The sequence below is a fragment of the Blennius ocellaris genome (assembly GCF_963422515.1).
Source record: "Blennius ocellaris genome assembly, chromosome: 10".
NCBI lineage: Eukaryota > Metazoa > Chordata > Actinopteri > Blenniiformes > Blenniidae > Blennius > Blennius ocellaris.
The window spans coordinates 11,642,957-11,661,842 of NC_137659.1; the positions used below are offsets into that span (position 1 = coordinate 11,642,957).

Here is an 18,886-nt window from a genome sequence, read left to right on the forward strand (position 1 = left end):
TTAACCTCAACACATGTCAACAGTATCAAAGTTTATTTTATAGAAATATTCACACCAAAAATTGAAGCCACATTCACTGCATACATTTAATATCACCACACATCAGAATCATTGATCCACGTAATCAAAAACAAACACGCTGCAGTGCTCTAGATGTATTTCTTTTGCAGTCTCTACCAAATCACTCTCCTTCCTTCTCCGACAGTCTGACCATCACAATACTAGACCAGTTCTTCTCCACCTCTGTAGCCACTGATCTCTCTGTGGCTCTCACACTATTTACAGCAGTGATGATAGGCTGCCGATGACTTGATTTATCTTTTATTAGTGAAGCCACTGTGACCACCTAATAATAAAATTTTCCCGGCCTCCCATCTCTCCCATGACTATGTTGCTCTCAGTAAAATTTTCCTCATCTTTTCTGTCATGATTTAGCATCAAATGTTGGTGAGATGTTTTTTGAAGAAAGGGACACCCACTATTAGTTTTATCTTCTTTGTGCTCATTTTCAATTATGTAAGCATTCAATGGAATGAGCTTCATGAAATGAGAGGGAAAAAAAGAAAATGACATGATTTATATAAATAAAAAGAAAGCATGTGAGTGTGATGAGGGCGGGATATGAATGGCCCAACCTTTCAGGTGGACGTGCGTGCGTAGGTTTCCTGTGGTGGTCTCTGAGCAAGACCCTCGGCTCCCACCAGCTTCCCTTAAGTGCAACTCCAGCGACATCTCCCCAAGGGGATTAATAAAGCACAATTCTTCTTCTTTTTGAAAATAGATTAAAAATAACTGTTCAGGTCCATGTCCATTAAACATAGTGCCCAGCTGCAGGCTCGGGGATGTTGGTGGCGTGCATGTCCCGGGTCATGTTGGACTTCTCGTTGAGCTTGGCCTGCAGCAGCGTGTGCTCCACCACCCCGATCCTCACGTCCATCTGTACGATCTCCTGCTTCAGCTTGGTCAGACTCTGCTTGATCTTCACCACGGGAGCTGCAGGAAGGCACAGAGAGAGAGAGAGAGAGAGAGAGAGAGAGAGAGCGAGAGCGAGAGCGAGAGTGAGAGAGAGAGAGAGAGAGAGAGACGGCAGGGGATGGGACCTCTTTCATGGTCACATGCATGTGTGTGTGTGTCAGAGAACAGATTTTACCTCCATCCGACATGCTGCTGCCCTTCTCCTCCATCTCCTGCTTCACTTTATCCAGCTCGTCACTGATCTGAAACACCATGCCATTCAATAAGGAGTATTACACACATGAAAATAAAGATATTACTAAAAAGCAGTGTGTTGAGGGTTTCGATGAGTTGTTTTCTCCTATGGTGTTGATTTAAATTATAATCTTTCAACACAGTGACGAACTGTAAATGTACAAGATTGGTTCACTGGATGAAAAAAAACATATATTCCCACATGTGTAACGATAATGTTTCAAAGCTAAATGCAGGTCAGGTCAATTTCTCTTCTAGTCATTATTTAGCATTTTATTGATTCACCATAAAACCATTACCACGTCTATTTTTCTTATTGCAGTTATTTCCTTGCAGTATTCGAAAGCATAAACCAGCTCCAGATGCTGGCCATGATTAATAGACCATTTAATTGGAAGAGCAGGCAGAGCCACAGCATGGGAATAATTATAGATTGTAACTATATAGAATTGTTTTAATTATGTAGTGATATAGTTTAGTTATGAACATAATGCAAGAAAAACAGTTTGACATAGAAAATAAAACAACGCAAAAAATCATCAGAAAACAAACTCACAGAAATACAAACTAAATAAGATGCAATTTTCAACTTCCTGTCTCTTTGCCTTATTTTTCTTTGTGCTGTGTGAAACTCTGTATCACAGTCATATACACCAAATACTTTTGTTTAATTACATTTCGAGCAATCTTCAGGAATGCAGTGACACATTTTGGCCACTTGGGGGCATCTGACGAGTTGAAATTGAGCCTGCTGACAGGCGAGAGTGTGGAGAAGTTTCCAATAATGGAGAGAAGAGACGAGATGGTAGAAAGACAACAGGACAGAGTGCATTCAGCTCAAATACAATGTCAAATACAACACAGAGATTTTTGTGTTCCACACAAAAAGGACATGAAAACATGTCAGGTGCTCCATACTATTACAACATACTGTATTATCACAATGAAATGAACAATTAGAATGTTGTAACTTAGGTGAAATATATTGTGAATAAAGCATGGCATTCTTTTGGAAGGCTTTTCCATTAAAAAAATTTTAACTGCCGTACCCACAGGAATGATGTTGAAAAACTAGATTTCTTTTGTCAATTCAGGTGCTGGAAGGTGTTTTCACTGACCTCCGCGAGGACTCTGGTTTTCTCTGTCACTCCTCCACTGGCCTGCTGGTAGCGCTCCTTCACCTGTTGGACAACATCAATCAATTGATAAAAATCTTTCACAGATGAAGCTCGAGAGGCCTGGGTGAAATGGTTTGTGTGAGGACACACTGGTCCGAGTGGAGCAAGCTGGAGAAAGGTTTCCTTGGTCACAGCCTACTTAAGCATTGTTATCCATCACGTCACGGCTGATGGCGACTTTTACATTAAAACATCCCAGGTCACTAACCTCAAATGACCTCAAATTGTTCAACATGACAATTAATTTATTAAACTTCAGTTCCACATCCTAACCCAATAAATCCCCTTTGGGTTTTCTGTGGATCAGGATGTGTGTTCCTACAGAAGCGGGTATATACCAGATTTGTTTTATGTCCTTAGCTTTTTTTTTTTTTTTTTTAACAAATAGTGACATGCAAGAATTTTCAATTTAGTGAAAATCTGTCCGTAGTATTTTCTCATCATCCCATAATTTCGGTACAATTTATCGGTCAGCTCTATTTGCCTCATCATGATCCGTCCTACTCTGCCTCTGATTGGCTCGTCAGCCCTCACGCTGCCCTGTAAACATAAACATCAACCAATCAGATCAGTGAATGTGGTTAGTACTAGCTAATTAGAGGCAGAGTAGGGTGGGTCATGGCTTCATCATTCTAGGGGGGGTAAAAAAGGTGATCTGGCTTGTAGATACTGCTGAGTGTGGGGATGTGTGTGTGTGTGTGTGTGTGTGTGTGTGTGTGTGTGTGTGTGTGTGTGTGTGTGTGTGTGTGTGTGTGTGTGTGTGTGTGTGTGTGTGTGTAATGCTGACTGAAAAATAAGTGTATCGCACCTCCTGGGCTAAGCCACTGGGTCCAACCCACCACTGGGAAAGTGAATCAAATAATAAAGCGGTTTTAACCTTCAAAATAATAATCAAAGCAATTTCTAACTGTGGATCTTCCTACTGAAAAAATCCTTTTGACATTGTGCTTTATTCATTTATACTTGGCTCACTTTCATCTGATTTCTGCTGAAATCGTAAATATACAAACAAATACTTGTCGTCAATAAACTACACTTCAATGTGTATTTCTGCTCCAACGGTATAAATGAATCTTATCAAGCAGTTGGCGTCGCAGATGCTGAGTCAGATATTTCAGCTGCACAGTGAGGATGAGTCCGTACCTCGCCGAGTTTGGCTTGAGCACTGCGGTACTCCTGGATCAGATGCTCCAGCTGATTGTTGATGTACTTCTCCCTGCTGCTCACTTTCTCCAGAGTCTTCCCGATGTCCTCGTGCAGCTTGTCCAGGTAGCCCTGCAGGCGGACCGACAAACGAGATGATACGTTTGCAGCGTCTCTCTCGCTGTCACGCACGTCTGCATGTACTCTTCCAGTGATCCTCGGTTCTCGGGCAAATACGAGCTCTCCCCCCCCCCCCCGTGTAATTATTTTCTGAATGAGCCAGTTTTTCCTCTGCGGGTGACGTCTGAGTGAAGGGGAGCGCAGCGTAACACAACACAGACCAAGTAAACACCACCACCTCTGGGGTACTTAAATCTCGTCACTCTGGAAATGCAAATGAAGTTAAAGCGCGGGGGGGGGATGTAATTGCAGTTTGTGAAATCAAACAAGACGCCTCATTACGTCTGCGGCGTTGCTTTGTCTAAATCGAGTTTGTAAGACAAACCTTTTCCCTTTGTGATGTGAGTGAGGATTTTATTTGTTTTTATTGTTTATTCTCCACTGTCAGTCTTCTTCCGCTCAGACGTTCAATCAGGAGAATTCAGCTCATTTAGACGACATTCAGAGCTATGGAAGTACTCACACCTGTCAGAGTACTGACAGCTCGTGTTTCTCTTCGGGATATATTCCTGTCAGAAGGAATCCTTCCAATGGAAGTCTCTCTTTGAACTTGGAGATACTTCGTCTTCATTTTGGATTATGCATCCAGGTCGAGTCGTATTTCTCATGCTTTGCTGAGTTTTGTTTTCATTTCCAATTGAAGGTACCAGAAAAAGACATCATGATGGCGCCGGTTTATGTCAAATCAACTGCTTCAGTCTTTTAAATATTACGTTACGGAATGAAACATATTCTACACTGAGGCGGAGAGACGCCGTGGAACGTGCAGCTGCACACACACGCTGGTTTTAACGCGGAGAAACACTTACGAATCATCCGTGACTCAAATCTGCTGCTGTGTGACTTAAATGGGTTTTTACAGGTGTCTGTTGCAGACATCAACTCGTGCTGCAATCACATGCAGGAGTGAAGATTGTGATGCTGTTCCAGCTGGAATTTCTTTACTTCAAACTACAATCACTTTAATCCCTTTTACCACTTGCAGCGTATATAGTTGTTTCCTTTTCATACTGGATTCAACTCTGTAGTGTTTGGAAATCCTTCAGCAGGACTTGAACTGGCACACATCTTTGTCATAGTGAGCGAGTTATGCAAGATGCTGATAATGTGTGAGCTGCTTATTTTAAGTATTGTTTTTCTGGAGCTCTTCTTTAAGGTGCCAAATTTATTTCAACTGGATTCAATACTGTAGCGTCACCCAGCAGAGACGCAATTTGCCCTATTCAGGCGAAGGGCAGTAAATACAGGAGGGGGAGAACCCAATTTCACACAAAAAACAAAACAGAATTTAGTTAACCAGTGCAGTTATGACAAACTGTTTTCAACTTGCTGATATATCATATAAATCAGTTTTTAGGAATTAAATTGTTCTGTAATTGAGTTTTTTTTTTTCTTTTCTTCTACGCAGAATCTCAATCATTTCCTCCACACAAAGTGACTTACTGCCATTTTGTTGTGGTGCAGTTTTGCTCCTACTGGTAATTTAACAAGGCGCCTCAAAAAGTGCCCTCTTATTATACAAATAAAAGGCTTTTGTCAGACAGTGCGGCTGCAGAAACGAGGAACGGGAAGCACGCGGCTGGTTCAAGTAAAGCCATCATCATCAAGTAAACATCAGTGCTGGAACAATGAATGGGGTCAGTGAACAAACCTTGGCCTCTTTGAGCGAAGACTTGATCCCGTCTCTGTGCTGATGCATCTGGTCCACGTGTATCCTCCAGTCCTGCAGAACAACAGGCGGTCCAGATGAGACAGCAGAGAGCCTTCTGGAAAGCTCGAGATCATCCTCAGATCCTAAACAGTGGTTTATACATAAACTAAAGCCTTGCAAGGTTTACTCGTCCTGCGTTTTCTCTTTGGTTTTTAATCCTTTCAGAAGTGGCCACTTCTCCAACATAGTTACCAACCGGCAGAAATACCCTCAGGAATTTGTTCCTTTCATATCGCGCTTTCAATTGATTGATTGATTAAGTTGGATTCCTGCCTGTGCTTACAAACTCGCGCTGCAGTCGTGCGACGGATCGTGTTTGAAAATGGTTTGCCTCACAGAAAAGGAATCTCTGGTTTTAATCAGAAACGACTGGAAATCTGACATCGGGTCACTTTTCCCATCGAGTGATGTTGAGTATGTGATTGTTATTGATCGAGGCCCGTGTCGGTGTGAGCAGCCGAGGCGAGGGTCAGCGTGTTGGCTCGCTGCCGCACTGTTGGTGTTGAAATTGAAATCACAGTACCCACAATTCTCCGCTGCGAATTGAAATCTAACTGCAAATAAATGAAAAATACTTTGAATATATATAAATGTAGAAATTTGAGCGGCAATCAAATAATTGCCTCATGACTGTATAACCCTGGTTTACACTGGAGCCTTCGTGTCTATGATAGTATTTTTGTAAAGTAGACCCAGATCAGGCCCTCCTTGATTTCAAGTCGTTGTCAAATCAAAATGTTAATTTATGTTCCAGAACATCTCCTAACATCCTGTGTGTCATAGATTAATTAAGACTCTTTAATAATGCAAATCCCACGTCATTTAATGAATCGTTTTCAAATGAAGTTGAATCGTCACAAAAATATAATGCACAGAACAATTTTATATGAAATATAAAACAAGAGGTGTAAATATAAACATAGACTCTTTTTCCACCTTGTGAACAATCAATGAGTTCAGACTGGTGGAGATGGAGAAACAAAAAGCATCATTTCACTCTGGCTTTCGATCAAGATACTCTGAGTTCTTGTTCGCTGCCGTTTGTGCTTTTAAACGGACGAAGTGGGATTTGATCAAATTAAATGCTTGACTGATGTGCATTGAAACACATAAATGAACAAACCGTGAATCACAGCGAGGTCAACAAAGATAAGCAGAGTTGATACGAGCGTACTTTTGTGCTTTATGTTTTTGTACTTGTTACACACTGTAAAGTCAAGGCAGACTGCCTGGCATTGGAGTCTTTATTTATGATCTCCTTTGGCATTAGGTCAAAGCTTCACTCCTTCATCAACAATATTACTGCACTGCAGTGTCTCTCATGGCCGATGTAACTTGTTAACAGATTTACTCCTCCCCATGGATCAGCAGACGCTTCCGGCTCAGTACCACTTTTGCTGAATATTGAACCATCTGCTTGCTTCTTGGCGTTTCCACCGACGCTCGTTTTGACTGGGGTCGCCATTTACAACATCTGGAAGGCAGCTGTGTTGGCTGACCCTGATTCGCAGCCGTTGAATCCCACGCAAAACGGACTTAATGGGTCGAAGTGTTGGTGTAACAAACGTCTTCGGGCGTACCTTGTTATCCGTCCTGATGGTGACTTTGAGCTGGGGCAGGACTCTCTCCACCTCCAGGTTCCACTCCTCCGCATCCACCGTCGACTCCAGAATCTCATCGGGTTTGGAGGACGGCTCCACGTCCTGTCAAAATGTGACGGGATGCCCTTCATTAGCATGAATGCAACATTTCCAAACTGAACTGAAAAGCTTGCGGTAAAACTCACAGTATGAGTGGTTCGTAACTGCAGGGCTTTCAGGTCCATCACGTTCTCTTCCTCATCATCAGCCTCTTCCTGAGTTCACACAAAGACACAAGAAATGTAATAAACACTGTGCCCTGCCAGCATCTGATGTTGTTGTTTTATTATTACTTTTTTTTTATTAAGGCACAAATCAAAAATATGTAAAAGAGATTAACTGATTTGGGGACACTAACAATCATTTCCTCCTCCACTTTGCTGAGTGTGAGCTCTGCATTGTCCTCCATGACAGACTCTTCTTCTGTGTCTTCTGTTGGGTATTTGGGCCTAAAAAAAAAAAAAAAAGGTTAATGTGACAAACTTCAATCTCAAAGATCAAACTCAAGACATCAGGGATTCAGATTAAAAGCTGAACTTTATACATACAAAGAAATGTAAAAGAAGCTGATGGAAAATCGTCAACAATAAAAAATAAGCCAAGAGGGGAAAGATGCAGTTATTACCTCTTGAAAGTGAATCCTGTCCTCCTCAGTGCCTCATCAGCCAGTCGGTCCAGCACAAAGCACACGTATTCACCAGAGCCGGACTTCAGTTTGGAGGGAGGAAAGTCCACCTTCACACCCTGTTAGACACAGACATGAGCTTCTTATAATCTCAAATCACTCTGTATCTCGGAGCAGTAGCGGCTGGTAATGAGGAGTCGGAGCCAAATTAACACTGGAGGGCTGGAGATATTTTATTAACGGGTCAAAATGGCAATTATCTTTTTTATTCAATGTTTGACTGTCTGTGAGGTTCATCTGGAAATTAGAACGTGTCTCAGTACAGGACACTTCAACACTATTCCCATGAGAAAAGGAACTCGTAACTATTCCTTAAGTCTGAATTAATACATCTAATAGAAAGACTGATTAACAGCGGCGTAAAATTAACACTCTGGCATTATAGCAAGTACATCCCCAATTTCAGTTTAAGTTTGTCGGACTTTCTTTGAGCAGTTCACGTGTTTTTAGTGTTTGTGTGCGTGTGTGCGTGTGTGCGTGTGTGCGTGTGTGCGTGTGTGTGTGTAACGAATAAATGCATGAAAGATGGATTGGACCAACCAACTGTATGTTTTACCACCACAACCTGTAAAATACAAATATATTTCTCTGAGGAGAATTTTGCATTAGAAACCAATGCCATTGGATTAAGAGGTGTGGGTTGAACATATAGTGCAAAAATAAAGCAGAAAGAATTTTTTCAAGATAATACAGTTTCTACCTTTGAGTGCAGGATTTCTTTTTCGGACGATGTCTATTTGGCTGCTACCTTTTAAAGATATTGCAATGCTGACTCAATACAATATGCACTGTTTTGCCACTTTTCATGCCGGTGGCCCTTCCTGCTGCAACGAGGATTTAAATCGCGACAAATACCAGAGACATAAAACCATAGGGGGAGGGCCTTTTTCGGTACACGCAGGAGATTTCATCGTATAATTTAGTCCAGTGATTCTCAAGCTGTGGGGGTTGGTAAGCTCTCTTCAATGAAATGAAATGAAAAAATATGATACATCTTACAAAATAGTGCAAAGATAAAAAACAAAATCGATATTTAAATCATTATTTTTGTCATAAGGTTTCCTGACCTTGATGAGAATCTTTTTTGAAGAAACTGAGCGCTAATATCTCTGTCAGCCTGCTGTGTGTGTGTGTGTGTATGTGTGAACGATTGATAAACCGCTATTAGCATTAATGTTATACCTTGCTGTATTGGTGAGAGACAAACGGGATGATAGACTTTGTTAAAATGCTACTGCTTCATTGTACAGTGCAGCTGCAGGCTGACAAAGATTCTGAATAAACAACTCATATGATGAGAATACATGTGTGAAGTGTCCACAGCGAACCTCAGATGGTTCATTCTAAGCTCTAAGCATTCTGCAGCTCTATTGCAAACATCAGTATCAATCAGAATAATTAAAACATATCAATTTCACTTTAAAAACAACCCTGCAACTGCACTTTCTCAGTGAGGTCAAGTGTCTGAATAAAATCAGAAGGAATAGGTTGTGCTTACTGTAACATACATCAATTGATTTATACTGCGTTGACTTTTTTTTGCCAACATTTCCAGACACTCCTGAGTCAATGCACTCAAAGTCTGTGACTGATCGTGTCATGTCACACTCACAAAAGACCTGAGCTCCGCCAGGATGTTGGACACGGTGGCGTTGGGCTCGTCATACTCCTGAGGCTCGGTGAACGGCTTCCCGGCCAAAGTGATGAGCCACGCCGCGAGGATGGTGAACATGTAGAACTGCTCGCCCGAGTTGGATGGGAGGTACGGGCTGGAGACGAAGTAATGTCTAAAAACAAAAAGAGATCACAGAAAGGACAGCGGGAGAATGATTCGTCATGAAGAACCCATTGAATCAGTCAGTCATTAAAATCCTGTATCGGTAGTGAAAAAAAATTTGACATTTACTTAAACTGCACTGAGCAGATGAATGAGATAAACTGAGTAATGATACGGAGTCATGCATTTGCTAATCAATCACATGCGTATTGAGACTCCCTCAATCAGAGCTGCAACAACAATTTTCCCCCTATTTACTCGATCAATTATTTGTGCATTAAGAGAGGGAAAATGCATTTTAGCCACTCCCGTCAGCAATCATCACGGTAGATCATGTGCTCAGCATGATCTTTGGCCAAATTCTGTCCTGATTTTAAAGGTCATGACAATGTTTAAGTACATTAATGCATCGGTATTGGTGGAATCGTGCACTATTGCTGGGTTGTTGGTTTTTTTATGTGTTTGAGGAATAAATAGGATTTACTTTGACATTAGTACTTTGCATAAGAATTCAGAATTGTGTTACAGCAGTTAACCTCTGGCCTCACGTGAGACAGCAGCCAGTGTTTGAATCTGGTAGGTGGTGTTTTTGTCGAGTTTGGATGGGTTTTCTCAAGGTACTCCAGATTGATTTATTTTTACATTATGTTTTTACATTAATTTGGGACTCTAAAATTGCTGGTAAATGTGACATGGAAGGTGTTTAATTGTTTGCCCTGTGATGGACTGGTGACCTTCACCCATAGTTGGCCGGGACTGGCTCCAGGACCAGGTGTTTAAAGTGGTTTAAATATTCAAAAACAACAAGATGACAACTGTTTTAAATTTTCAAATCAGCAGCTAAATATTGACCAGATTCCAGGTAAAGTAATGGGTTAATTGATCGTCCTGGGTAATCGATCCATCTCTTGTATCCAGTCTGGGGGGTTGTGACTATGGGTGAAAACAGGAGACACCCTGGGAAAAAAACTCAGAACGACACACAATAACAGTCACATTCACCCCTACAATCAATTTAAGTTTAAAGCCAGATTAACCCCCTCACATGTTTTAGGAAATGCAAACTCTAAATACATGTAGTTGAGGATAGCAAAAGCATATGTCTTCACTATACAGTTATTGAAACACTGAAAGCAGTAAATGTCCCCAGCATGCTGTGTATGTGGGATGGATTTTATTAAAAGCTGAGCTATATTAAATACACCGACACTAAACAACAACACAAGAAGGTGGGTAAAAGATCATCACAATGTCATTTTTAGTATGCCTAAATATGGTCAGCCTTGTTTACAGCTCGTTTCTCACCCGGACAGATTCTTCATGTTGTGTTTAGCCAGAACTTCTTCCTCATAATTAAGAAGCATCAACTTCTCCAGCAAACCTTCCATCACCACAAAAACCTGATAGGCAGCTCCTGGACCGCGGTCGTCGTCCTCTCCTCTTCTCCCCTCGTCTGCCATTGAGCTTAATCACACAGTGGGACAACAAAACGTAGAAATTAAGAGAAAAAGGCTTAATGGCTCCACTTGTCCGATTTGTTTGGCTCGCCCCGCGTTGTCTGGCAACCGAGAGCTACCCAGCTAGCTCGGGAGCTAACGTTTCCTATTCTTATTTCCTATGTCCGTCACATTTCCTATTCGAGGTGTACTGTTAGGCTAAACAGTTATTTTCTCAAGACATCTAAAGGTCAGAGTCTAAATTGAAGAAATAAAACTTAATTCCTATTAAAAAAAAGAGCTGCATAACTCGAGAAGTACCGATCTGTAAACAGAGAGAGCCGCCATTTCTCTCTCGATACCGGAAGTTACGTTAACTTTATAAAGGAAGTATTATTTTTTTAATCGTTTTTTTTTTTTTTTATTTATATGAAACATTACAAACAAACAAAGGAAGATCTCAAACACACAGTCATTAATATACGAAGTAAGTATTCTTTGTTTTCCGCTTTGCTATACAGGATTTCACGTAAACTCCATCGCTTCGTGTCGCTTCACAGTGTGAAGTGGCCAGCACATTTAAAAAAATGTTTTATAACCAGTCAATTGACACACTTTTAGCGACGTTTTACTGTCTATAAAACGGGACCTTTATCGTGTCCCGCAACTCTACATAGGAAGTTACATCACTCAAGCGAAACAGTTTGGGATAGAAAAGTTGAGATATATTTAAAGTGTAAAAGATATTAAAAAGTTACAACACAGCAAGGATGTCTTACAAAACTGCACATTTTGAGACTTGAACAGTTCAAATTGGTTAGACTGCAGGAATCAAAAATTCAAACAATTCTCAGAATCAGCATTCACACAAGCATATGTCAATTGCCTGAGTGAAATTCACCCAACTTTAGAGCTCTGGGGTTAAAAAAAATCTTGCCTTGTGGCTTCTGTGTCAGCAGGTATATATTTAACATTTACACAGTTGAGATATATGTATATGAAACTGTCACAAACAGTAAAGGGCTGATTCAAAGTGAAGAGTTGATGTGAAGCTGTTGATGTGGCATTAAGATAAAGTTACATTTTGACACCACGTGATATCAACTTTTGATTTTGCATTCTTCGCCACATGTCATGCTGCGATATCCAAATCAAACCACACATGGTGACACCATAGATGAATTACACAACACCCCCGGCCAGAATGGAAAAATACATTTACACTGAATTGTGTGACTGTTGGAAGAATTTTTTTTTCTTTTAAATCAAATTTTGACCATTCTGATATCAAAACGTGCAACAGAGTACATTTCTGCAGAATTTTAAGCGATGCAAATAGGATTCTTGAATTTGCTGTGTGGTTAAAGTTCCACAGTAATATTTTAAAACCTGCTGATCATGAAGGATTTACAAGAACTCAAACATAGATATTACCTACTGGATTCTTTGTAATGTCAGTCAGTTAACTGAATTGCATCCACCTCGAATGGTTCATTATTGTCCAGATTAAATCTTTTGGTATTCTGATAAATGTTTGTGTGTTCTGATATGCTTCGTATCCCTAACAAACTCAAGAATGATATATTTGGTGCATATGTTGAAATATAATTCCTTAAACGTATCAACAGGCGGCGCTATCGCGATGAATGGGCCAGCATATGGATGTGTTTAGGGCAACACTGGGATGACACGTGAAGTTTCAGGCAGATTGCAGCATGTAGAGCAGAGTTAAACATCCCTTCTTGTGTCATGTTGAACCATCACATTCATTGGAGCGCCACATGGCCAAAAAAAAAAAAAAAAAAAAAAAATATATATATATATATATATATATATATATATATATATTACATATAACTATATATATACTATATATATATATTTCACTTACATGACAAAGTGATGTGGTGAATTGTTGTGTCACCATTCTGGACAAGCACAGCAGTAAACAGTACACACAAGTAATCACAAGTAAACTCAATAGCAAAAACACAGCATTGTCAGCCAAATGCAAATGTTCCTCATACTTATAATTCAAATCTTTTTCTAAAATGTATTTTGGATTTTGAAATAAAACCTTGTCTGAATAATATTGTTTTTTCTTGTATTAACCATGTATTTTTTGAGACGGTGGATTTTGTTGTGTTGTGTATATTTCTGTTCTATATCTCTGTATCTATGGGGGGGGGGGGGGTCACCAATTAACTTCACATGCATATTTTTGAACTGTGGGAGGGAACTGGAGTACCCAGAGGAAATCCAAGCACGTAGTACAGGGAGGACATGCAAACTACACACAGAAAAGCCCAGACAGTATTTGAAGGTAGACATTCCCACTGTTATGGCAGTACAGTGGATGAACCACACTTTTGCAGTGTAAACGAAGAGAGGTTGAATTTTGATAACACACACACGCCCTTGTCCTCAGTGGGAAGAGTTAATCTACTCTGTAATTCCTTTTTTGTAAAAGGAAATAGGTACTTCCTCTGTTCTATTCGATTGTAGCCAGAAGTTAATATAAACAAAAATTTGTAAAATAGGCAGGAATTGCTCATGTATCCTTCTCGTATGTTTTCCTCTTTTATACATTAAACATAGTCAAACATCACCTAGTGACCTCTTCTGGTGCACGATACACACCATCTCCCTGCTTATATCTGAATGAATAATTCATTCTACCTCCCTCCTGTGGTGCATCAGGCAGCGAAGGAGAGTGCGTTTGTTTCATCTGCATGCTGCTCCCAGCCTGTCTGTGAGCACACAGGTGGAGCTCCCCAGTGGCTGCGATTGACTGACAGGCCTGCTGACTGCGTGCTGCATCGCTGATGATGCTCTGCAAGCCGCAACTCGGCTTCACACCATCGACTCGCCACCGAAACTGAGGAATGGAGTCATACAGAGATACAACATCATGGAGGTGTGTGTATGTGTGTGTGGATGGAAAACAGAATAACATGGTTCATATAGTTTCTGGTAAGTTCTAGAAAAACATATGGACTCATTTTGCAAAAAGGCAATGACAAACATCCTCTTTAAATGGCTTGCTATACAACATCTTTAAATAAGTTGAAAGTCATTGAAATGGTTTCAGTAGTTTGAGATAAGAGGTAAGCTATTAAAACATTAGCTGTTACTTGGAAATAACTGGTATTTATTGTTTCTCAGTGATTATTAAGTACATATTTAAAATGACAGGTTTTTTTGTTGGTTTTTTGCATAATACAATACTTTTTTCCATGCCACCTGCCAAATGTGGATACATTCATGAAGTGGTGGATGAATTTCATCAGCAATAACTGGAGCAGATTGACAATTTATATAGGAGAGGCAGCAACACACTTGTGCTGCTCTGAATCTGCAGCTCGTGACATTATCATATATTATAGTAGAAAGAAGAGCGCCTCTTTCATTAGTGTGCTGATGCAAAGCAATGCACACTATTACTATTCTATATAGTATTTCTTCTGCCCTCCTTTTGAAAGAACCCAACTGAACAGCAGTATGGCATCACCCTACAGGAGTTGTGCAGAGAAATGCACCTCGAAATCAGAATCATTTCCAAGGAGCCAAAGTGCTTGAAAATATTTAAACATTCACAGGATGGTCAGTTGTGATCAAGTTTATACCTTTGACTTGATGTCGTTTTTTTTCTATGCATTTTCCTACTGTGCAGTCCAATTTACTTACTGTAATAAAGTGCATTGAAATGTCTCTGGGTGTTTTTACAAGTCCTTGTGGCAGTTTTATGGATGAAAGTAGAGTCAAACAGAAAAAAGCTGCACCTGCAAAAATATACACCACAGAAACAAAAACGCTTACGGCATAATAACTTTTATTCTTTTTATCAAATAATTAAAGTTAAATTGATAAACCTGTTAAAAGTTATCAGACTTGACCCTCTTGTTGACAGTTACATATTTTTCAAGCTTTATAAATGTCATAAAGGTGCAGACATTTATAAGGAAAACAGCAGCAGGATCAACAGTTTGATTGTGGGCAAATAAAAAGGACTATCAAAGACCACGACGCATCGAAATGTCAGAGAGAGGCGATATGCAATCTACATGAAAGACTGCTCCTCAGCTGCAATGAGGATACAGTCCACTCTATAAGCGTAACCTGGCATTTAAAGATTGAATGCACTCTTCAGAAATACACTCACTAACGGTAAAAAGGAGGTTTTGGTAATATCTCATTGACTGTTTAGCCCCTAAGGTTTCCATAATACTGTATGTTTGCTCACTTTTAGCCTCACAGTAACTCCAGAGAGTCATACTTTGTTGCCCTATAGCGCCACAGTCAGCAGTGTTAGTGCTCCAGATAATACTGGTTAATGTGATTGGCTGAGCGATGTTCCATGCTGTGGTAAAATAAATGCAATTCATTGCCTTCTAAGGCAGACCACAGCTCAAACTCTCCAAGCAGCACCTGACAACCAACTCATTTCTATTAAATTTACATTTGTTACTTGATCGTTCAAATTGAGGCACATATGGGAAAACGACACTCCATTACGCTCAAAAACAGTGAGCAGACGTCAGAGCAGTGTTGCATCTAATCTACCGCCAAACTGCCAAAGCAGCAGCACTTTTCTTCAGTGAAGCAGCATGTTTTTGAATAAAATAAAATCCCAATCACTGTCCATAATACTTTATTTATTTATTTATTGATTTATATATGTGTTTGCTTGTCTGATAACATGTGTAAAGAAAGCTATTCATTTGTTGTATCTTGATTTTTCATGTCCCAGGGGTCCGTTTCTGCCATAGTGGCATATGATGGTTCGGAAGTTGCTGGACTCAAATAGCCTTTCCATATAACTTGTTCAGCATATTCTATATTATCCAAGTGTCTTATTCCTCAGTGATGGCTGTGGTGTTGAACGCTGTAAACTTCAACTTTAATGAAAATATCTAAAGGCTGGGCCAAATGTCTTCTTTCATGGAAATCAAAATATGGTCACCCCAGGTAAATGAGTGAAATATATACGGGAACTATGACTATAAGTTTAACATTTCAGTTACATTTGATAGTGGCCCTTGGCATGAACGTTTTTAAAAAACCTTTTACTGAAAAGAACACTTGATGATCGATTACCATAAATCACTGATAATATGAGAAACGAACCAAGCAAATAACTGTCAATCCTCAAAAGAATACACAGCTGATTATAAATCTCCAACCCAGACGCCAACAAATCAGAGTCAGACTTTAGCGAACCTTTACACAACCTGCAGAGAAAGTAAACTGTTCTTCACCTCTGCTCTGGTGTGATTACAGAACCGGTGCAAGCCAGACAGGGCTGCCAGAGCTGGGTGGAGGAATAATTGGACTGAGAAGCAGAGGTGGTTCCACGTCTTAACCTGAGTGAGGCGGTAATGAGCGCCGGCTGCTGGGAAGCCTTGCCTCAGGGCCAGCAGGACACTTATCAACCTGCTGGGTGTCACTCATAAAGCCTATTTATGTTTAGGTTTTGATTGTATGAAAATAACTGCTATCTGAGAGTCGTTATTCCACTGGACGCATTCTAAAAGGGGTGAGAGGTGACGTTTTTGCTGTTGTGCAGCATTAAATGACCGCGCGGGGGCTGATACGGTTGTCAAGGTACTGAGGAGGATTTATGTGATCTTGTAAAGTATTTCTGCAACATCGCAGTTGATAATAAATCCTTCTTCTGTATCACATGAACACTGTTTTACTTTAAACTGTCCATTAATGACAGTAAGAATTTTTTTCAAGCTCCTGTTTTTTTTTTTAATCTTATAGCATCTTTTCATTTTGAATCGGTTTCAATCACTCATAGATTCACTGATCAGGGAACTAAAAAGAATTTGCACAAAACTCATACATTTACACCCACAGATAATTTAGTCATATCATGGTTTTGGACTGTATGAGAAAACCAGTGAACCCAGTTGTCCACGACATTCAGAAATCCACTCAGAAAGCTCCCCAATGCCTCAACCTTTGAGCCAAGGGCACTATCCACTATGCAAAAGCCCAGAGGGTTACAAATAGTCTCAAGGAAAAAGTAGAACAATCCTTCTTGCTGTGGAGACCAAGTTGCCTTAAAAAAAATTACATTTATAAAAAAAATCATCAATAAAAGAATGCAGAAGCAGAAATGAGTGACAGTGAGGAACTCAGTTCCATACAAGAGACTCAAAGAAGAGATCCTACTCCTCCACATTGAGAGGAGTCGGTTGAGGTGTTTGATTAGGATGCTCTCTATTGCCTCCCATTACAGGTCCCCCAGGCCCAGAGATCAACCCCTCGAGAGATCATATTTCTCGGTTGATGAGGGATCCTCCCTGAAGAGCCGGAAGAAGTTGAAGGAGACGGGGACGCGTGGGCTTCTTTCTCTCTCTCTCTCCATATTGCCATTGCAGGGGAAAATAGATAGAAGAAGCGAATAATTAAAAAAATCAGTCTTTGTTGAGATAACCTCCTACATCTTAACGTTGGTCAAAAATAGTTTCTTCATGCAACATACCTTTTAATTCAACTACAACTGTATATATATATAAGCACCAAATAGAACACAGAGAAATCAAACAAATCTGAAAATGCAGAAATTGGCTTCATCCATTATTTTTCTTACTATTATTTCAGTTCTGTCTTCTTCATACATGTGTTTCTAACAGTCGTGACCTTGCTGTCCCTCATTTTAAGTTCCTTCATCTTTCTGCTATTTGTCCCTTGTTTCTCTTCTATGTTTCCATGTGCAATTTCTCCTTGTTTTTTATGGCTCTGCCCTGGTGGTTTCCACTGGATGTGCCCCTTGAGTGTTTCCACCTGTTCTCATCAAGCCCTTCCTCCTGGTGTGGGTTCCTTGTTGGCCCAATTAGTCCATTTATAATTCTAGTTATCCGAGAAATCATCACAATGAAGAAACAGTTTGGTTTGGACCCTGATCTGAGTGTGGGTCTTCGATCTACACTCTCTGATACGTACTAAAAGTCTTTTAGATATTGGGTCATAAAGGCTCCAACTCCACCTTTTTTGACATCATGGGTCTTTAAATGATAAGATGTAGATTAGACCTTCCTCATCATGACAAAGGACACATCGCAATCTATCCCAGACTTAACTATGGGTTAGTCAAGATCATAGTTTAAGTAAAAAAAAAAAAAGAAAAAAAATCTTTTTGTACAACACCATTTCTGTAATCTGAAGAACTGATTTCGAAAGCACAGTTTCTCCATCGGACTTTTCCTGGCTATGTCTTCAGGTTCGCAGTTTACACAGTTCACAGATCGATGTTGCTAAAGGTCAGCAGTAACTTTAAAGAGGAAGGATTTGATGAAGTAGATTGTTGTGTGAGCATAGATGTGAGGAGATCGGCTCCCAGCCTCATTAATATTCCAATTCCTCTGCTATGGAGTCAGTGCTCATTTTCCTAACAGAAGGTGTCACTTCTTTCAAATGGCAGATTTGTCATTTTGAAAAGAAAATGCTCTCTTTTTCACAGCTTGACGAGTCATTACGTTCCCCGAAAACCGACTGACAGGCGACGCTATTAGTTCCCACACACTGAGCAGTGAGTTCAAACACCCTCTACACATTTGACAGTGTTTCCTTCAGTAACACGGAGCAGGTCTAAGGATGATGCTTCTGAGCAGGGAGGCAGTCACTGTGCTGATGCAGAAAAAAGAACCAAAAAAAAATAAACCCCTGAAGTGTAGACACAGAAATCAAAGTGCACACCTGACATGTTGAATAATAATGATCTCAATCTGGGTATATTTAATTATTCTTTTTAGTGTTTCACTGTGATGGTTTGTGAGGAAGCCAGAAGCTGCTATTGTTACACAAAGCACATTTTCCAAGTACATTAACAAACGTAAAGAGAATACGTCCAAAATGTCAACGATACCAGTTAATTCCCCCCAAACAACAAAAGATACACATAGGTTTTCTGTCACTG

General features: G+C 40.1%; 1 protein-coding gene across 1 annotated transcript; it reads right to left on the reverse strand.

Annotated features, from left to right (window-relative positions):
• Window positions 1-66: 66 nt before the first annotated feature.
• On the reverse strand, window positions 67-11,229 carry ift57 (intraflagellar transport 57 homolog (Chlamydomonas)). Its single transcript, XM_080504079.1, has 11 exons — window positions 10,829-11,229; window positions 9,359-9,533; window positions 7,687-7,805; window positions 7,420-7,510; window positions 7,208-7,276; window positions 7,002-7,124; window positions 5,362-5,433; window positions 3,531-3,662; window positions 2,328-2,390; window positions 1,151-1,217; window positions 67-993 (listed from the first exon to the last, which is right to left on the reverse strand). Exons 1-11 carry the CDS (start codon window positions 10,981-10,983, stop codon window positions 812-814), a joined length of 1,248 nt encoding a protein of 415 aa, XP_080360205.1. The 5' UTR covers window positions 10,984-11,229; the 3' UTR covers window positions 67-811.
• Between the last annotated feature and the right edge of the window lie 7,657 nt (window positions 11,230-18,886).